Source organism: Sus scrofa, chromosome 15, assembly GCF_000003025.6.
Source record: "Sus scrofa isolate TJ Tabasco breed Duroc chromosome 15, Sscrofa11.1, whole genome shotgun sequence".
NCBI lineage: Eukaryota > Metazoa > Chordata > Mammalia > Artiodactyla > Suidae > Sus > Sus scrofa.
In genome coordinates this window covers 31258088-31279226 of record NC_010457.5, presented here as the reverse complement: position 1 = coordinate 31279226, position 21139 = coordinate 31258088, and the positions used below count along the sequence as shown (strand labels likewise).

Here is a 21139-nt window from a genome sequence, read left to right as displayed (position 1 = left end):
CCACCATGAAGGGGGTCATTTGACATCATTCTTGGAATGCTGAAGTCTCCTTAGATCTGATTCTGATTTCCTCTCCATCAAAGAATTTATAATTATAATTAAATGAAGCAACTGTACAATTAAATAATACAGTTCTACAACTGTATTATCAATAACCATTTCTCTCCGTGGTACAATGTAAGGTCTGTAATGTCTTGTTTATCACATCACCTAGAATGGTGTAATGCCTATAGTGAAGAATCAATAAGATGTAACAAATTATAAGGATATATTTATATAGTAACACTGTTTTTTAACCAATTTATGCATTTTATATTTTACTTATTTTCAGAGGGTGTATTACATTTGTTATTCTTACCAGTGAAGTTATTCTTTTTATTATGCTATATAAAATATTTAATGGTATATAAGGCTTTCTTTATAAATTTTAGTTGCATAATATACACAATTTTAATATAATGCTAATTTTTAAAGAAAAATTGAAATGTAGTAGATAATACTAAATAGTAAAGATGAAAGCCATTCAAAATGGGATAAAGTATAGAATAAATTTCCTATTTGTCTCAGCATATTTTCCATTCCACTTCTCCAGAGGGAGTCACTTAATCTGTTTCTTAAGATCCATGATATAATAATCTGTGTGAATGTAATTGTGTTTAAATATATGTATTTTATATGTATTTTATTCTGTAAAAAAAATAAATTTTTTTTTTTTTTTGTCTTTTTGCTATTTCTTGGGCCACTGCAGTGGCATATGGAGGTTCCCAGGCTAGGGGTCGAATCGGAGCTGTAGCCACCGGCCTACACCAGAGCCACAGCAACGTGGGATCCGAGCCACGTCTGTGACCTACACCACAGCTCACGGCAACGCCGGATCGTTAACCCACTGAGCAGGGGCAGGGACCGAACCCGCAACCTCATGGTTCCTAGTCGGATTCGTTAACCACTGCACCACGACGGGAACTCCAAAAATTTTTTTTAAGATTTTAAAAAATATATAACTTTAAAGAAAAAGACAAACAAAAAAATTAAAAGCTTTGTCATTTCCAATAATAACTGTCTCATCCTTACTCCGTATTTCTCTTTCCATCGTGTTAATGGAACAAATATGTTAAAAATCTTCTGAATTCAGGTCTTGATCTTCAACCTTTATTGTTACGTTGATATTTATTTTCTGCTCTCTGTGAGGGGGGTGTTAAAATTCCTCCCCCCTAAATTTTTTTTCTTTCTTTCTTTTCTAGGTCTGCACCATAGGCATATGCAAGTTTCCAGTTGAGGGGTTGAATCGGAGCCGCAGCCGCCATCCTACACCACAACCACAGCAACACCGGATCTGAGCCATGTCTGCAACTTACAACTCAGCTCACGGCAATGCCTGATCCTTAACTCACTAAGCAACACCAGGAATCTAACCCTCGTCCTCTTAGGTACTAGCCAGGTTCTTTACCCCTGAGCCACAGTAGGAACTCCCCTCCCTAAAATTTCTTTACCTTAACTCCCTACCCCTCTTCTATCAGCTCTTAGGGAGTGATAAATTGTAATGAATATATATCCTGCCCAGTCTCACTTTCCCTTTCTCTTTGGAATGGGAGTGAATCACTAATCTGAAGTGTTGTTTGTTGATGGAAAGTGATTGTGGTTTTCTGGTTCTAGGTCGCTCCTCTAGGTCTCACCTATATCCCCACTAACTTCTCAGAGTCATATGGGACTGATATACATCTGGGTTGAACTCTTTCTCTTACTACATGTAATCTAGAGAAACTTAATTATTGCTAGTGAATTTGTCCAAGTAAGGAGACAAATGAGCACAAGCACCTCAAAGTCAAATAACAAAAGATATCAAACTGTGTTACAGATAGCACTACATGCAAAGATAGATCGGGAAGAAAGTCTTAAGTTTTCTGAAAGAAAATATTAGCCATATGAAACAACAAATACTTACCTAAAAGGACCAAATAGAAAACTTAAGTATGAAAAGTATAATAAAGTACACAGTCTGTGGGATTAAAGTAGTATGAATTAAGATAAAGAACAAATTAGTGCTTTTTCTGTACAAGTTTCTTTGCTCTTGCCCCAGCTCCCTCTACTTTTCTTGCTGACCCATATTTCCCCCCCTCCTTCCATTCCTGCTCTTGTGATTTCCTACCTTACATTCTTTTCCAGTTTGACTGATCTTCAAGTATTTACTGATGATTCTAGTCTCTGTGTGACTGTCTCTTCTCTAAAATTGCTCGGCAAATAGTTAATTCCACACGATTTGTACTTCAGTGCTCTAAATTTTCTTGTTTTCTCTTTCCAGTTACATTTAAAGCTCCTTTAAAGTAGGAACTCTAAAAATTGACAAGACAGGGTTTATCCTTATACACATTGTTAGGTCCAAGTAGTAGTTGTTGTTTGAGAGGAAGTAACACTGTCCAGGAAAGCACATAATAGATCACATAGTCTATTTTGGCCTTAAGTGTTTTATTGGAAAACTATGCTGTCTTATCCATTACCTGCTACATGGTAATTTGGCATTGCAAGTAATTTTTTTTTTTTTTAGGTTTTTTTTTTTTGTTTTGTTTTTTGTTTTTTTGCTTTTTCAGGTCACACCTACCTGCAGCATATGGGAAGTTCCCAGGCTAGGGGTTGAATCGTAGCTACAGCTCCTGGTCCGTGCCATAGCCACAGCCACTTGGGATCCAAGCCTTGTCTGTGACCTACACCATACCTCACAGCAACTCACTGAGCGAGGCCAGAAATCGAACCCACATCTTCATGGGATTCGTGGGATTCGTTTCAGCTGTGTCACAACTGGAACTCCAATTTTTTTTTTTTTTTTAAGAGATCTTTTGTAATCCATCTTCAAGTCAGGCTTTTGATCTTACAAGCTACTTAATGGTTTATTTTCTTGTCATTTCAGAAAAAAGCCAAAGGACAAGAGCTGTTTGATCAGATTATGTACCACTTGGATCTAATTGAAAGCGACTATTTCGGACTGAGATTTATGGATTCAGCACAAGTAGCAGTGAGTGTCTGATTTTTGGAGGCTTCAAAATGGGTGCAGAAGTGGAAAATGTCAGATGATGTGCTAAGTGCTACAGGCTACATATTCTTAATATTTTCTTTTTTCCCGTGGTTTTCTTATTATGGTCGAAAGCTTTGACCCCTTGCTTCGGAATAACCTGAAGTGCGGGTTTAAAAAAATATGAGCTGTGGCCCTAACCCATGTTGCTAGAGCATGATCTTTGCAGATGAGCTTGGAAATCTCAACCGATTGGTTCTTGGGCAGTCTAGAGGTAACACTGTATAATGGAAAGGGTGCTGGCCTGGGAGTTTGGGGGGCTCTTGGGTAAGTGATAGAAGTTTCTCATTTGCAAATTAAGGTGAGTGGACTAGGATATCCCTAAGATCCCTTCCAAATCTGTGATTTCTGTGTCTATAAATAGATGTTCTTGACTTACACATTTCAGATAAGAGATATGTAATAGGGTAGGAAGTTGGAGGCTTTTTAAAGAATTGAGTACTTTACTAGGATTTAGAGGGCATTTAAAAGAGTAGTAGTTAAGATCAGAAGGTAGGATTGTGGCCATGTCATCCAAACTGAATAGCAAAAGTGTTAATACTAAATTGGCACTATTCTCTAATAGTTGGGATTAAGGATTTTTCAGACAGGGAGGTTATATTTTGCTTTAGGGAGTTTTACAAAGGAATGTTGTGTAGAATTATTTGGAGTGGCCAGAGGTCAAAGTCAGGCAGTGCAAACACTTTGGGGATAGAAGTAATATTAAGGTCTAGAATAGGGCATTCACAGCATCAGGAAGAGGGAGGGAGCAGAGATAAGAACATCTAGACAATAAGCCTTCTAGACTTTCTGGAAGTCCGGCAGGGGCGGAGGGGCTGTTTAGTGACACAATAATCGCTGTGTTTAGGACCTATAGGAACAATATATATAATAGGAATTGCCAAGTTCCTTTTGGAACAGGTTTGTGGGGAGGGAGGAGGGTAGGCGTGATTAATAAATTAACTGGAATATTTCTATAGGATACTTTACAAAATCCACATGTCTTGGAGGTGAACTCCTAGACTGGTTTTATAGAATATGTTGGCTAAATGTATAGCTATACATTTATTAACATTTAGTTAATAGTGTTAGCTGCTGTTGTTTTCTTGATTCCCCCACCTTCAATTTAAAACAAAAATTAAGCATGAGCATTTAGCTACCGGGTATTGGTTTGATAAATTTTAGTTCATCCTTACAATAGAATACCTGCAGCTCATTAAAAATGGTGGTTTTTAAGTGTACTAATTGACATGAATGATGTAAAAATAAAGAGTTACAAAATAGTATAATTGAATTTTTCTGTTTTTAAAAAACTCCCCAGGGAGTTTTCTTGTGGCACAGTGCATTAAGGATCTGGTGTTGTCATTGCAGCGGCTTGGGTCACTGCTGTGGCTAGGGTTTGATTCCTGGCCCGGGAACTTCCATGTGCCGTGGGGTAGCCAAAAAAAAAAATTCTGAATTTATGCACATACATACACATAAAAAAATTTGAAAAGCTGTTTCCCAGTTCTGATCTCTGGATGGATTTGTATAAGAGGTGTTTCTTTTATTCTTCTTTTTAATCTTCTTTCTTTTTTTTTTTTTTTTTTTTGTCTTTTGTTGTTGTTGCTATTTCTTGGGCCGCTCCGGCGGCATATGGAGGTTCCCAGGCTAGGGGTCGAATTGGTGCTGGAGCCACTGGCCTACGCCAGAGCCACAGCAATGCGGGATCCGAGCCGCGTCTGCAACCTACACCACAGCTCACGGCAACGCTGGATCGTTAACCCACTGAGCAAGGGCAGGGACCGAACCCGCAACCTCATGGTTCCTAGTCGGATTCGTTAACCACTGCGCCACGACGGGAACTCCTGGTTTGTTTTTTTTTTTTTTTTGTCTTTGTTATTTCTTTTCTATTAGACTGAATCCACCAAAGGCAGGGAATGAGTCTTACTCTGTAACCTAGAATGTAGTAGACACACAAGACCTTTGACTGAATTTAATTCTGGTCCCCTACTTAGTTTGATATAGGCTTGGTTGACTGTTGAGTTGACTGTCATTAAACTCTCATCTCTTGAATTATGGAGTTAAAGTGTTAACAATCACATGAAAAGAATAAATGTTTTGAACAGTAGACAATGCACAGTTTCCTGTTTTTTTGAGGAGTTGTGAGGGAAAAGAGAGAAGTATGCTCACACTAGGTTTCAAATTCTTTCTTTCCATTTCTTAAAGTATTTAAGTAATTGTGGAAAGAAATAGACATACAGCCATTCCTAAATTGCATTATTCATTCCTTGCTAATGTCAACAGTTACTGAGTTACTAGATCCCATGGTGATATTTTTTCCCTCTCATTTGATACACATATACTGCTTTTCTTCTGTTCAGTAAAACCAGCATAAGAACTTGTGATCCATACTCTTTTTAGTCTTGGTTTATCCCTCTCAATAGTCAGAAATCTAGGCATTAAGATTAAGTTTATGGAGTTTCCATCGTGGTGCAGCGGAAACAAATCTGACTAGGAACCATGAGGTTGCAGGTTCGATCCCTGGCCTCACTCAGTGGGTTAAGGATCTAGTGTTGCCATGAGCTGTGGTGTAGTCACAGACGCGGCTTGGATCTGGTGTTGCTGTGGCTGTGGTATAGGCCGGCAGCTCCAGCTCCAGGTGGACCCCTAGCCCGGGAACCTCCATATGCTGCAGGTACGGCCCTAAAAAGACAAAAGGCAAAAAAAAATATTAAGTTTATTTAGTTTTTGCTTTTTCTGTCACTAACATACTCTATGTTCTATGTGAATTGAGCTGGAAGAACAATAATTGGTAGATGAAAGCTGTTACAAATGAACTTTTTTTTTAAAAAAAGAAAAATAACTCTAGATAGCACTTTGGAATATCCTAATCCACCCAGTTCCAGACTTTCAGTTATTTATTTTTGTGGCCAGATGTAACCCCAGAATGAAACAAAATTGATACTTTTAGGAACAGTTCAGTTTATTGGTGATGATCATGAACTGATAGATCATGTGGATTTTTTTAGCCAGGATCATCTATTCAAACCTCATGGTTTCCACAGCTCTTTGTCATACTTACTATGTTGACATAACTGTAAAACATAAAATGAGTGAGGCAGGGTGAAAAATGACCAAGGAATTGCATGTTAAAATTTGACCTTGAATATATGGCATTTCCATATTTGGAAAATTAGTGTGTTAAAGTTTAGTTTATTGGTCATTTTAGATCAGTCCAAAATATGTGTGACTAGAATTATGCATCCATTGAGAAGATAACCAAAATTTGTAAATTAATGAAGCCGTTGCTATGTATACATATAGTCTTAGTTTTCTCTGTTTTGGTTTGGTGATTTTTTTTTTTTTTTTTTTTGGCTGCATTTGTGGCATCTGAAAGTCCTGGGATTGAACCCAAGCCACAGCAGCATTGGTATATGGAAGTTCTCAGGCTAGGGGTTGAATCAGAGCTGCAGGTGCCATCCTACACCACAGCCACAGCAACACTGGATCTGAGCCGCATCTGGGACCTACATTGTAGCATGCGGCAACATCAAATCCTTAATCCACTGACTGAGGCCAGGGATCGAACCTGTATCCTTACAGACACTATGTTGGGTTCTTAACCAGCAGAGACACAATGAGAACTCCCCCTGCTCAGTTCTTTTGAGTTGTTTACTTATACTAGATCATTTTAGTTGAAACAATCTCATATTTACAGAGAAATCGTAAGAACAATATAAATTAACTATTTTTCTAGAATCATCTGAGAGTTGCAGGTATGATGTCCCATTACCCCTGAATTTTTGAGTGTACGTGTGTATGTTTCCTACAAACAAACATGTTCTCCTGCATAACTCAATACAGCATAAAAACCAGAAAGTTGTTATTGTGATGTTTAGCACCATCTAATCCTTAGACCCCATTCAAGTTGTGACAGTTGTCCCAAAAGTGTCATTTATAGCCAGAGGCTCACGGTTTACCAGTCACTCCCTTATTCCTCTTCCCCACAGCCTCTGGCAAATGTGAATCTTTCTATTTGTATGGATTTGCCTGTTTTTGAGAATTTCATAAAAATGGAATCATGCAAAATGTGGCTTTTTGAGTCTGAAAATGCACATGGCATAATGTTTTCAAGGTTCATCTGTACTGTAACATATCCTCAATACTTGATCCTTTATGGCTAATAATATTCTACTGTGTGGATATGCCACATTTTTATTTACCAAAGGACATCTGGGTTTATTCACTTTTGGCTATTATAAATAATGCTGCTGTGAACATTTGTGCACAAGTTTTTGCAGGAACATAATTCTCAGTTCTTTTGGTTATGGACTAGGAGTGGAATTACTGGATCAAAAGGTTACTTTATGTTTAACTTTTTGAGGAACTGCCAAAGTGATTTCCATAGTAATTGCACCAATCCACATTCCTGTCAGTGGTGCCCAAGGGTTCCAGTTTCTGCATATCCTCACCAACACACCATTTCCCCTTCTTTTTAATTCTAACCATACCAGTTGGTGTGAAGTGATCTCTCTGAGGTATTAATTTGGACTTCCCTAATGGAAAAGATATGTACATCTGTTCAGGTGCTTACTGACCATTTGTATATCTTTGGAGAACAGTCTGTCCAGATTCTTGACCCACTTTAAAATTGGGTTATTTCCTTTTCATTGTTGAGTTGTAAGCGTTTTTATTTTGGGGGATACTGGTCCCTTCTCAGATACATGATTTGTGGCTATTTTCTCCCTTTCTTTTTTCTTCTTTTCTTTTTAGGGCCACACCTGTGGCACATGGAAGTTCCCAGGCTAGGGGTGGAATTAGAGCTGCAGCTGCTTAACTCTGCTACAGCCACAGCAACACTGGATCCAAGCTGCATCAGTGACCTACGCCACAGCTTGTGGGCAATACCAGATCCTTAAACCACTGAGCAAGGCCAAGGATTGAACCTCCATCCTTAGGGACACTATGTTGGGTTCTTAACCCACTAAACCATGGGAACTTCAGTGCTGTGATGATCTTAAACCTTGAGTTGTAATGACGAATTCTGTGAATGCTTTGCCTAGAAAAATGCACATTACATATAACATTCTGTGCACATATGCAGGTAATTCAGGTATTCCTGAAACCTGCCTTTAGACTCTTCTTTAGTAACTCTCCTTTGACAAATAACCTGTAGCTTAAGGAAAAACAGATGATGGTATCAATTTGAATGTTTTTTCTTATGATAATTGTGTCTTTGGATCTCTGGCCTGGGAACTTCCATATGCTGCTGGTGTGGCCAAAAAAATAATAATAATAGTGTTTTTTTTTAAATTATATTTTATACTGTTGATAAAACCTTGTTATTAAATCTGATTGTGTGACTCTACAAAAAATTTTTATGGTAATTCAGTATTTCTTGATGAAGTAGATTTAGGGTAACCATCATAAAAATAACAGGATGTGTATAAAGAGTTGCCTTAGGACAGCAGAGCTGCCAGTATCAGTGGTTTAAAAAAAAAAAAGATGATTTGGGGTCATTTTCTTGTACAATAGAACTTTCCAGTGTGAAAGTGAAATATCTTAAGCCAGGCAAGAAGGAATTATTTTAATACTAAGTGGTTTTATTTTATTTTTTTATTTTTTTATTTTTTTTGTCTTTTGTAGTTGTTGTTGCTATTTCTTGGGCCGCTCCCGCGGCATATGGAGGTTCCCAGGCTAGGGGTCTAATCCGAGCTGTAGCCACCCACCAGCCTATGCCAGAGCCACAGCGACGCGGGATCCGAGCCGCGTCTGCAACCTACACCACAGCTCACGGCAACGCTGGATCGTTAACCCACTGAGCAAGGGCAGGGACCGAACCCGCAACCTCATGGTTCCTAGTCGGATTCGTTAACCACTGCGCCACGACGGGAACTCCCTAAGTGGTTTTAGGTTATATACAGTAAGACTTCACAAAATTGGGGAATTAGCTATAACAGTTTGCTAGATAACATGAATGATTTATTTTGAAGGAACAGTTTTCAGTCTTAATATTAAATGTCTGTAGGAATCAGGCAGGGCAACTCAAGGGAAGCAAGTTGGCATGCATTATAAAGACATGGGAGTGGTGTTACTTATTTCCAAGAAGTGGTGTGGTTTTGCCCTTTTTTTGAATCATGCTGCATGCTTGATATGTCTTCTTTTCCTATTTTCCTTTCCCTATAGAGACATGTCACTTCCCCTCCCCCAAAAAGGAGGTGAGGGGTAGGTACTACCTAGCTCTAGCTGTTTATTGTCATATAGCATTGCTGGATCTTTAGGTATTTCAAGAGAAGCTGAAAATCCAGACTCTCAGAATATATCTTGTATTTTTTAGGCTGCACCCATGGCATGCAGAAGTTCCTGGGTAGGAATTGAACCCGTGCCATAGCAGTGACAATGCCAGATCCTTAACCTGCTGAGCCACTAGGGAACTCCATAAGTCTTGCATTTTTTAAAAACGGTGGTTAAATTTTATAAAGTAGTGTCTGATGAAAGAAATCAAAAAGAGCTAAATAAATGGAGAGACATACTGTGTGTGGATTAAAAGATTCAAGAAAGTAATCAGTTCTTCCTTAGTTGATGTAAGAGTTTAATGCAGTTTGTATCAAAATTACAGAAGATCTTTTGTAGATATAGACAAAATTTTGTTAAAACTTAAATGGAAAAAAAAGGATCTAAAATAGCTAAAAACAGTTTTGAAAAAGAAAAAGAGTAGGGGGAATTGCTGTAGTGAGCTTCAAGACTTATTTTGCAACTACTTAAACAGGACTGTGTGGTATTGGTATAGTATGAATCACAGATACATATATCGGTGGAACAAAATAGGGAACCCAGAAATAGCCTTTCACAAGTATGGCCAACTGATTTTTGACTAAGATGCCAGACTAATTGAGTGAAAGAAGGGTAGTCTTAATAAATGGCGCTGGAGCAGTTGGATTATCAGGCAAAAAAATGAATCCTGACCTAAACCGTATACCTGTATAAAAATTAACTCAAAAACAGATAGTGTACATAAATATAGAATGTAAGACTATAAACTCAGAAATACATAGGAGAGAATCTTTGGGACCTTGGACTTGAAGAAGAGCTATTAGACCTGACATCAAAAACATGATCCGGGAGTTCCCGTCGTGGCGCAGTGGTTAGTGAATCCGACTAGGAACCATGAGGTTGCGGGTTCGGTCCCTGCCCTTGCTCAGTGGGTTAACGATCCGGCGTTGCCGTGAGCTGTGGTGTAGGTTGCAGACGCGGCTCGGATCCCGCGTTGCTGTGGCTCTGGTGTAGGCCGACGGCTACAGCTCTGATTCGACCCCTAGCCTGGGAACCTCCATATGCCGCGGGAGCGGCCCAAAGAAACAGCAAAAAGACAAAATAAATAAAGAAAGAAAGAAAAGAAAAAAAAAAAGAAAAAGAAAAACATGATCCATTTTTTAAATATTGATAAAATGAATTTTATCAAAATTAAAAACCTTTCACTCTGGGAAAGACACTGTTCAGAGGATGAAAAGCCAGCTATAGACTGGGAGAAAATATTTGCAAATCGCATATCTCACAGAGAACTCATATTTAGTGTATATAAAGAATTCCTGAACTCAGTATTTAAAAAACAAACAATCCAGTTAGAAAGTGAACCAAAGATGTGGAGAGACATTTCATCAATGAGGATATACAGAAACATTAAGATGTTAAACATCACAGGACATTGGGGAAATGCAAAATAAGACCTTGATGGGATGTCGTCACTATACATCTGTGAGAATAGCTAAAATTAAAAAATACACAGCTCCAAATGCTGATGGGATGTGGAGGAACGGACTCTCTCATATATTGGTTTTGGGAATGTAAAAATGGTATAGTCACTATGGAAAATAGTCTGGCAATTTCTTAAAACACTGAATATATACTTACCATATGACTCAACAATTGTATGTATAGTTGTTTACCCCAGAGAAATGAGACTTAATTTTTTCACAAAAAACTGTGCTTGATTGCTTATGGCAACTTTATTAGTAATGGCAAAAAACTTGAAAAAACTGAAGGGTCTTACAGTAGAGTAATGATTAAATAAACCATAGCACATTGATACCTTGGAATACTATTCAGCAATGTAAGACAAAAATCTATTGATACACACAGCTTGGATGGATTTCAGGGGCATTTTGCAAATAAAAACAGAAACACTCATTCTGAAGAGGCCATATACTCTATACTTACATTTATATAACATTCTTTTTTTCTTTATTTTTATTTATTTATTTATTTATTTATTTAACGGCCATACCTGTGGCATATGGAAGTTCTCAGGCTAGGGGTCAAATCAGAGCTGCAGTGGGCGGCCTGTGCCACAGCCACAGCAATACCAGATTTAAGCTGCATCTTTGGACCTGCACCACAGCTCATAGCAACGCTGGATCCTTAACTCAGCGAGGCCGGGGGTTGAACCTGCATCCTCATGGATACTAGTTGGTTTCTTAATCTGCTGATTATATAACATTCTTGATAAAATTATAGCGGTAGAGATCAAATTAATGGTTGCCCAGGTGTAGGGATATTGAAGGTCGGAGGTCATTGTACTTGTAAAGGTGTAATATGAGAGAGCTCTTGGTGATAATGGAATACTTCTTTGTCTTGATTGTGGCATCAGTTACGGGAATCTAGATGTGTGACAAAATGACATAGAACTATCTATGCACGTGGTACCAATGCCAATTTCCTGATTTTAATATTGTACTATAGTTATGTATGATGCAAGCACTGGGGGAATATGGGGGGAGATAGCAGGACCTCTTGCTCTTATGATTACAGCTTTCTGTGAATATTTCATGATAAATTTTTTTAAAAGAATGTGAAAAATATAGTGTGGGCCAAACAAAACATGTTTCAGGGCCAAGATTTAATCCTCTGATATATCTATATTTTGTGACCTCTGATTGATAAAGTTTTTCAGACTTCATATTTAGAGCTTAGAATTTTAACTGGTCCAATCAAATTTTTAAAGAAGAATGAGTTACCTAGATTGTAGACGCTTATGTTCAGAAAAGGGAAATAATAGGTAACATTTCTCCTAATACTTGCAAAAGAAGGAAAAAGAACACAGCAATAGTAACTGTTTTTTGCCTTTTTCTTAAATCAATTTGATAGCTTATATTGTTTGTTACATATATGTAATACCTATGTTTGATAGCTTATTAAGAGTATAAATAGGAGTTCCCGTCGTGGCACAGTGGTTAACGAATCCGACTAGGAACCATGAGGTTGCAAGTTTGATTCCTGCCCTTGCTCAGTGGGTTAAGGATCTGGCGTTTCTGTGAGTTGTGGTGTAGGTCGCAGATGCGGCTCGGATCCGGAGTTGCTGTGGCTCTGGTGTAGGCCAGCGGCTACAGCTCTGATTCGACCCCTAGCCTGGGAACCTCCATATGCCGTGGGATCGGCCCAAGAAATGGCAAAAAGACCAAAAAAAAAGTATAAGTAATACATTATGATCTGTTGGCATTTATTCTCAGAGATGTAAGGATATCAGTCTGTATAATTCATCTTATGTTGTATATGGGATTGTTTTCTGCTTTTACTATAAAAGGATTATACTTTCTTGCTTGGTTGATACTAGGTTTTGACCATGTGACTTGCTTTTGGCAATAGAATGTGAGTTTATGTGATGTATGCCACTTCTAAACAGATTAACCATTTATGCTCTTACTGCTTTATCATGTACTTCAATGAAACTACATTCAAATGCAGCATGGGTTGCAGATGCGGCTCAGATCTGGCGTTGCTGTGGCTATAGGCTGGCAGCTGTAGCTCTGATTTGACCCTTAGCCTGGGGAACTTTCATATGCCACAGGCCGTAAAGAGAAAAAAAACAAAACAAAACACAAAAAAAACCTAGTGGATTTTGGCCTACACAGAATTGCTCTCTTTCTCTCAGTGTAGAGCTAGCCAGTTTTGGAAGGTGAGCCCATCTCCAGGGGAGAATTAGGCATTGGACAGACAGGTGGCCCTGCAGGTGGCACCTGGGGAAAGCCGACCTGGTGCCTGCTCAGGGGCTCTGTCCTCTTTCTATACAGATTTTTGATGATTAAGCAACAACAAACAAAAAACTTTAGATTAACAGAGAAACAATAGAAGCATTCCTACTAAAGACAGGCAGGTGACAAAGATGCCCATTATTACCTCTGCTATTTAATTTCATAGTCGAAGTACCAGCAAATGCAGTTATAGAAGTTAGAAATGTTGGAAAGGAAGAGGTAAAATGATCACTGCTAGCAACTGATGGGATTGTAACTGAAAACTTAACACAAATAATAGGATTCAGTAAGGTAGTGGAGAGTGAATAATATATAGAGATAACCTATAAGTTAAATATACATATGTACGTATTCTGTATTGTGACACACACACACACACACGGACATATATGTACTGAACAGGGAGGAACTGGTCTTTTGTACGGCCAACCTGAGGCATATGAAGTTCCTGGATCAGGGGTTGAATTGGAGCTGCAGCTGTAGGCCTACACCACAGACACAGCAACACCAGATGGAAGCCACATCTGCACCCTATGCTGTGTGTGACCACGCCATATCCTTAACTCACTGAATGAGGCCAGAGATTGAACCTGCATCCTAATGGATAATATGTCAGGTCCTTAATCCACTGAGCCACAATGAGAACTCCAGTTTGTTTGTTTTTTTAAATGTATTTCCAACATAGATTATGTGTTCTACCTCCAGTGAGTGAATATAGAGCCTACCTAACTCATCTGTATTTCCATTATAAATTTGACTTTTAGGAATCCTAAGAGAGCATACTAATAATATACAGAAAGGTACAGTGGAAAATATATATATATATATATTTTTTTTTTTTTTTAATTTTCCCACTGTACAGCAAGGGGGTCAGGTTATCCTTACATGTATACATTACAATTACATTTTTCCCCCTCGGAAAATATATTTTAATGGCTTTATCTAAGTCTTCATCTGGAGTCTCTTAAACACAGACTTTTAATGCCAAAAAAGAATCAACTAGGTAGAATTTATAATGAAATCTAGAGTAAATTGGAAATGTTTTTAGAGTACAGCAGTACAGTGTATTGATATTGTTTTCGTAGCATAGATTTTAAACATTTGTTAATTGTTTAAAATGTTAAAATTTGCTTTAAAATAATCCTCTAATTCAGAGCATAAGCCTCTACTCCTCACAGAAGGAATATTTCTTGCAGAGGCAATTGTTTGGAAAGATGGTTAGCATTTCTCTGCTGTAAGGTCTTTGAGCAGAGGTAGTGGTGCATTTCTTTAGTAGAGCCCGACAGAAGTCAGGAATCATTCATTTGAGGAGTTGTTTATAGACTGACTATAGGGCCTGGGATAAGGGTGTGTGTATGTTAGTGTTTTGGAAGCTTCCTATGTGATTCTTTGTTTGGTTTAGTTATGACCGTTATGTCTGTGATTATATATTATATATATTTTAAGACACACAAGTAAGTAATTGTTCTTTTATGCCTAGCTCAATAGGATGGAAAGAAATGTAGCTTTCCATATCCTTTGAATTCTAAGTTTATCAACTAGATTTGAAAAGTAGGAAATTAGAAGGAAGTTTGTTTCCTTTTTAAGGTACAGAAGGTAAAAGAACCATATTAGTTTCACACTATGCATCCAAGAGTCTCTATCTGCATGCTGTCACCTTTATCTTCTGTTGTAATTTATCCCGAAGACCCTGATTCAAGGAAAATACCATCAGTGCCTGTCTCTGAGCTCTGAATTTTCCAGTCCCTGGGCTTGGAATGTGGAGGAGATGAAAGAAAACAGACTTGAGAATATGCAAACATGAGCTCAGACCTTCCCCAGAATGACTCCCCCAGCTCCTAAATTTCACTTTAAAATGTGCTTGATGCTTTATCTGAGTTTTGGATTGTTTTAAAGGAGTGCAGAGTGTAGAAGCTATCAAACGCAGGTAGAAAAGAGATTAAAATGCCTCCTTGAAAGAAAACTGATCCTTTGTGTCACCAGGATGATTGTATGTTTAATGTGCTTAGAATATTCAGGTACAAATTAGAGATTAAAGGTCTGTTTATGAGACCAGCCCTAAATGTCCTTAAAGTGGAAGAAACTTATAACTGTCTGAGAAAGGTTTTAGGTTGTTCTTAAAATAGTATTGGCCTAATATTGTTTCCTTCTCAATATCCCTTATTCTGTCAAAGAATTTTTTTCTTTGTAAAATTTATTTTTTTTATGATTTTCATTTTTTCCATTATAGTTGATTTACAGTGTTCTGTCAGTTTCTACTGTACAGCAGAGTATTCTGTCAAAATTTATATTTAGCCTGTTATTTTCAGCCCATTGTTAATTTCTTTGCTCTTTACCAACATACACTTTTTTCCCCTTCTTTTTTACTTGTTTGAAGAAACTCTAGAAGGAATCAGAAGCCAGTAACTTGTTGGGATAGGGAGTGGTGCATATAGTGACAGAAGTTGGGTATATGGAGTATTGCAGGGCTTGAAGGGACTCTTGACTGTATACCTTTTTTTCCCAGGCAGTATACTCACTTCATGGGAAAGTTCCCAGGCCAAGGATGGAGCCTGCACCACAGCTGCCATCTGAGCCACAGCAGTGACAATGCTGGATCCTTAACCCCCTAAGCCACAAGGGAATTCCCGTATACCTTTTAATGTTTCTAAAAATTAGGGCATATGAATATATTACATATTAAATAAGGGGGTGCATGATTATTGTAAGTAATAATGTACTCTTATAGAGTATATTAAAAATACAGGAAGGCACAAAGAAAAATCAGCCATCTCAGCCACCTAGATATAGCATTTCTGTTACTGTTTCATTATGGATTGCCTCAGTCTGAAAGAGAAGGCATGTTTATATATAGTTGACCCATGAACAGTGTGGGGGTTAGGAGTGCTGACCCTCCATGTAGTTGAAAATCAGCATGTAACTTTTATGGTTGGCCCTCTGTATCAAGGGTTCTGCATCTGTGAATTCAGCCCACCTAGGATTGTGTAGTACTGTAGTGTGTATTTAGTGAAAAAAATCCATGTATGAGTGGGCCTGTGGAGTTCAGACCCTCTTTGTTCAAGGATCAACTGTACAAATTTGTACATGTTGGCAAAACATTTTACTATGTGTTGTAATCTGCCTTTAAATTTTTTTTTTTTTGCTTTTCAGGGCCACGCCCGTGGCATGTGGAGGTTCCCAGGCTAGGGGTAGAATTGGAGCTACAGCTGCCAGCCTACACCACAGCCACAGCAACATCAGATCTGAGCCACGTCTGCAACCTATTCCACAGGTCACAGCAACACCTGATCCTTAACCCGCTGAGCAAGGCCAGGGATCGAGCCCACAACCTCATGGTTCCTAGTTGGATTTGTTAACCACTGAGCCATTGTGGGAACCCAGCTATGTCTTAAAAGTAACTCTGAGTCTGTGACTCAGCAATTTTACATCTAGAAATCATTATGGATGATTTAATCCACAAGGAATTACATCAGAGAAAATTAAGACAATCTATATATCCAACAATTAGTGAACTGGTTAAATAAAGTATTTCAACATGACAGAACTGTGCAACAATTAATAAGAATGAAAGCTAAAATACTTAATAATCTGGAAACTTACCTATACCATTAAAACTGTTAAAAAGACCAAAAAAAAGACATAGTCATTGTCTCCTAGAAGGTCTATGCTCATTTGTACTGCTTATGGTATATGAGAGTTTCCCTAAGTATGGTCATGTTGAGACTGCTCAAGGGACCAGCCATCCATTTATTTATTGCAGTAATAAATGAAAGCAGAAGATGACAAATCCCAGATCCTTGGTTTTGGGGAGAAAACATTCCAGGGCATATAAGCAGATTTTATCTCAGACGTAGTACATGATTGGCATTAGCCTGTGGTTGGCATTTTGCACAATGAAGTCTGGAGTTTTTGAATAGTAGAGTACCAGGCTTGGTCATGGTGGATGAACTTTTCACTGTCCTAAGTTGAAATCTTTTTCAGCTAACAGACTCAATTGTGTTCTGCCTACTGGCTGGCCTAGCATTATATTGATAGAGGGATGTGCAAAGCTGAACATTGCCAAACTGAAATGCGTAAAGTGTATGTCCAGCTGAATTTATTGAAAGATGAGAGATAGCTAGTGCCTACACACTTGGAATCCAGAGAAGATATAGAACAGTATTTAATTGCCTTTTGTAGTGTTTACTGACCATCTTACTTCGACTTGCAGAGGTGCTTTGCTGACACACTGGTATTTCGGTGACTTTCACTTTTGGATCTTGGCAGAGAAAGGGGAGAAGAGGCTAGGCAAATAATTGGCAAGAAAAGCCAGTGGTTCCAAGTCTGTTAACAATGCAGCCTTGTTTACCCACTCTCTGCCTCTCTGGATTCTGAGCTGGATTCCTCAGCTCTGTTAGCACAGGAGCACTGCTTTGGTTTAGGGGCTTGGAATTGTAAGCATGCTAAAGAGAACACAGTCCTGCGTATCTTATGGGATGAGTGCATCCAGTCGGGTTAGGATTTGCACTGTAAGGGGATTAATAATGAGAAGTGAGCTGGGAATGGTTTATAAGTGTGAGTCTCTGGAATTGGTTCTCAGGTCTGTTTGTGTTTTGGGCATTTCAGAGTGAAGAGGTTACAGAAACCAAAAAGAGTATCACTCTTGAAACCAGAAGCTGCTAATCATAATGTAATCATTTTTTATTTGTAAAGCAAAGGAGCACAGACTGCTTAATAAATAGGGCCTTGATTATGAAAAAGATATAATCTTATTATGCAGGCTCTTTTAAAAACAACTACTTTGAGTAGGATCTAGCTTAAAATATGTGACACTGTTATTTCACTTAATTTGGGGTTATGATCTGTTACTAAATCTCACGTTTTTATTACAAGAATGAGCCAAGCACTAGAATATGAGGATACTTTTCTTTTGTGTCATTTTATCAGTTTTGAAAGAGTCATCTTTTGGGGAACAGCGAGACAAACTAAGGGGCAGAATTAAGAGTATATCCTTGTTATGAAGAGGGCGAAGGAAATGTTTAAAGAAGTCGAAGTTTTAGGCCTTTTTTGTTGTTGTTGTTGTTCGCATGTGTCATAAACTTGCTGTGGATTCTGGGCAGATTAATATCCACCCCCTGATTTTCAGTCTCGCTTTTGTTTTCCTTCCTTTCTCCCTTCCTCCATCCCTTCCTTCCTTCATCTTTTTAGGGCCACACCCACAGCATATTGAGGTTCCCAAGCTAGGGGTTGAATTAGAGCTACAGCTGCCAGCCTACACCACAGCAGTGCCAGATCCGAGCTGTACATGTGACCTACACCACAGCTCATGGCAGTGCTGGATCTTTAACCTACTGAGCAAGGCCAGGGATCATACCCAAGTCTTCATGGATACTAGTTGGGTTCATTATCTCTGAGCCACAATGGGAACTCCTCACTTTTGCTTTTCTCTTGTGAAATATTTCCTTGTGTTTATCAGCAAAAGCATGATGAAAATTAACTTTTACTAATTAAAATGTTATCTCTCATCTACTTAAGAGCTACCTTTTTGTTTTTGTTTTTAGCATTGGTTGGATGGTACAAAGAGCATCAAAAAGCAAGTAAAAAGTAAGTGTTGAAAAAATTGTGAAAAAGGTGAAAACTGAATTAGACATAGTTATATATTAGAAACTAATTTCTGATAGTAAGAACATAAATCATGTTCCCAGTGGGTTTCTTAGCATCTCTACTTTCTTTTTTTTTTTTTTTTGCTTTTTTTTAGGGCTGCACTTGCGGCACATGGAGGTTCCCAGGCTAGGGGTCCAATCAGAGCTGTAGCTGCCAGCCTACGCCAGAGCCACAGCAATGCGGGATCTGAGCCGGGTCTGCAACCTACACCACAGCTCACGACAATGCCGGATCCCCTACCCACTGAGCAAGGCCAGGGATCGAACCTGCAACCTCATGGTTCCTAGTCAGATTCATCAACCACTGCGCTATGACGGGAACTCCAACATCTCTACTTTCTAAAAATGATTGTCTCATATACTGATTTACCCCTCTAAATTATATAGAGAGTCAATGGTAGTCTATATTTAAGTGCCTTATAGTTTGTTTCTAGGAGAAAGGCTTGCAGCTTGCAAGTAATATTGAGTTCCCATGAGATGCTTGACTTTTATTTACTAATTACTTACGTTGATATTTTCTTGTTTGGTATCTGCCCTGCTCTAGAAAATATCTTTAGATTTTAAGATTAACTTTTTAAAATATTAAGCATAGTGAAAAGAAGCAATTCACATAAAAAATGTCTATTATTCTTAGTAATAGGCAAAAATACTGGTGTCTAGTCTGTAATCCCTTGTGTTTTTTGTAGTAACAGAGATTTTAGGGCACCTCAACTCTTTGCTTTACAAAATAATGGGACCATGAGAATATGGGGGTGAGTGGGTAGGTGAAGTAGATTGGGAAGTGTGTGGGAAGATTTGCCATGTGCAGTTTATAACTGGCATTCTCCATGCTCTTAGTGGGTTTTTAGGGCTGTTAGAGCATGGTTGGCCAAGACTTTTATTTGGACTGTTAGAATAACCTGGAGCTATCTTGGGAGGACAGGTGACTGTGGCAGTAGTGCAATCATTGGTACATTTAAAACAGCTGTTGATTGATCTTTTTGTGTGATGCTTAATCAAGCTAACAGTGTCACCTATTGCTACAGCAATCTGTTATCTTACACTTCAGTAGATTTTTTTTTTTTTAATTTGTAAAGCATGTCTTTAATTTTTCCAGTTCAGAAATTCCTGTCTTTTTGTTGTTGTTGTCTTTTTAGGGCCGCACCTGTGGCATATGGAAGTTCCCAGGCTAGGGATCACATTGGAGCTGCAGGCCTGAACTACAGCCACAGCAATGAGAGATCCAAGCCACATCTGTGACCTACACCACAGCTCATGGCAACACTGATCCTTAACCCACTGAGCAAGGCCAAGGATTGAACCCGAGTCCTCATAGATACTAGTTGGGTTCGTTACCTCTGAGCCCCCAGCTTTTTGACATATTTACTGATTGAAAATTTTTACTATTTATTCATTTATTTATTTTGCTTTTTAGGTCCACAGGTGCAGCATATGGAAGCTCCCAGCCTAGGGGTTGAGTCGGAGCTGCAGCTGCAGGCCTGCATCACAGCCACAGCAATGCCAGATCCTTAACCCACTGAGCAAGGCAAGGGATCAAACCTGCATCCGCAGGGATACAGTTACTACTGAGCCACAATGGGAACTCAGATTTTTTACTATTTAAATACCTATATTGAAAAAAAATTAAAGCCCCCTTCTCTCTCTCTTTCTTTTTTTCTTTTAATGGCAGTTGGTTCACCCTATTGTCTGCATCTACGAGTTAAGTTTTATTCCTCAGAACCAAATAATCTTCGTGAAGAGCTAACCCGGTAAGACCACTCTCTGGAGTTGTGTACAAGAGTAAAGTTTTGGTCAGGCTAGCTACAGACATTGATAGATCGTTTTTATAATTCTTTCCAGTTTATAGACAGCTAATGGAATGGATACTTTGCCCCTGGTAACAAGACATCAAAAAATAGAATTTCATTTGGGGATAGTGTTTTTTTAAGTATAGAATATTTTCCTTTAAAATGTCATTATCAACTCATGAATTATCAACAGGACTGATGTGTTTCAGTACATTATTATATTTATTGATATTGAAAATGATCTATCTTTGGCCACTGGGAGTTATTTCAGGTTGACTCCTGACTTTCTTTATTGAAATGCCATTGATTAATTAAACAGTTAAATCCTGCATTTGCTCGAATAGTTTTGAATAACTCTAAATAACTTACAGACATTTATTTTTATTTTGTCATGCTTCCTTGGAGTTTATTCATTGACTCTATAATGCATATCTATGACTCATGCACAGATGTGTAAAAACTGAGTTGCTGAGTGTCTTTAGAAGGGTTTCCTCCTGAACACTCTGCTAATGAATAAGATTATATAGCTTTTACCTGTGTATCATTGCTGTATCCCTTTACATATGAGGTGGCTGTATTGTCAGAGGAAAGTTAAATCAGGTCACAGAGCTCATTCTCAGTAACTTGCTTTAAACCTCTCTTTCGAGGTGCTGCTCT

General features: G+C 38.4%; 1 protein-coding gene across 5 annotated transcripts in view; it reads left to right on the top strand.

Moving 5' to 3' along the window:
• EPB41L5 (erythrocyte membrane protein band 4.1 like 5) overlaps nucleotides 1-21139 on the top strand; it is a 136678-nt gene that overhangs the window by 16665 nt on the left and 98874 nt on the right. For 4 of the 5 annotated variants that reach the window (XM_021075141.1, XM_021075139.1, XM_021075140.1 and 1 more), the window contains exons 3-5: nucleotides 2903-3007; nucleotides 18594-18636; nucleotides 20365-20443. In XM_021075141.1, coding sequence (XP_020930800.1) covers nucleotides 2903-3007; nucleotides 18594-18636; nucleotides 20365-20443 — 227 coding nt within the window. Of the gene's footprint in view, nucleotides 1-1318; nucleotides 1428-2902; nucleotides 3008-18593; nucleotides 18637-20364; nucleotides 20444-21139 lie in introns of those variants that run through there. The other variant, XM_021075142.1, reaches the window with a different exon arrangement.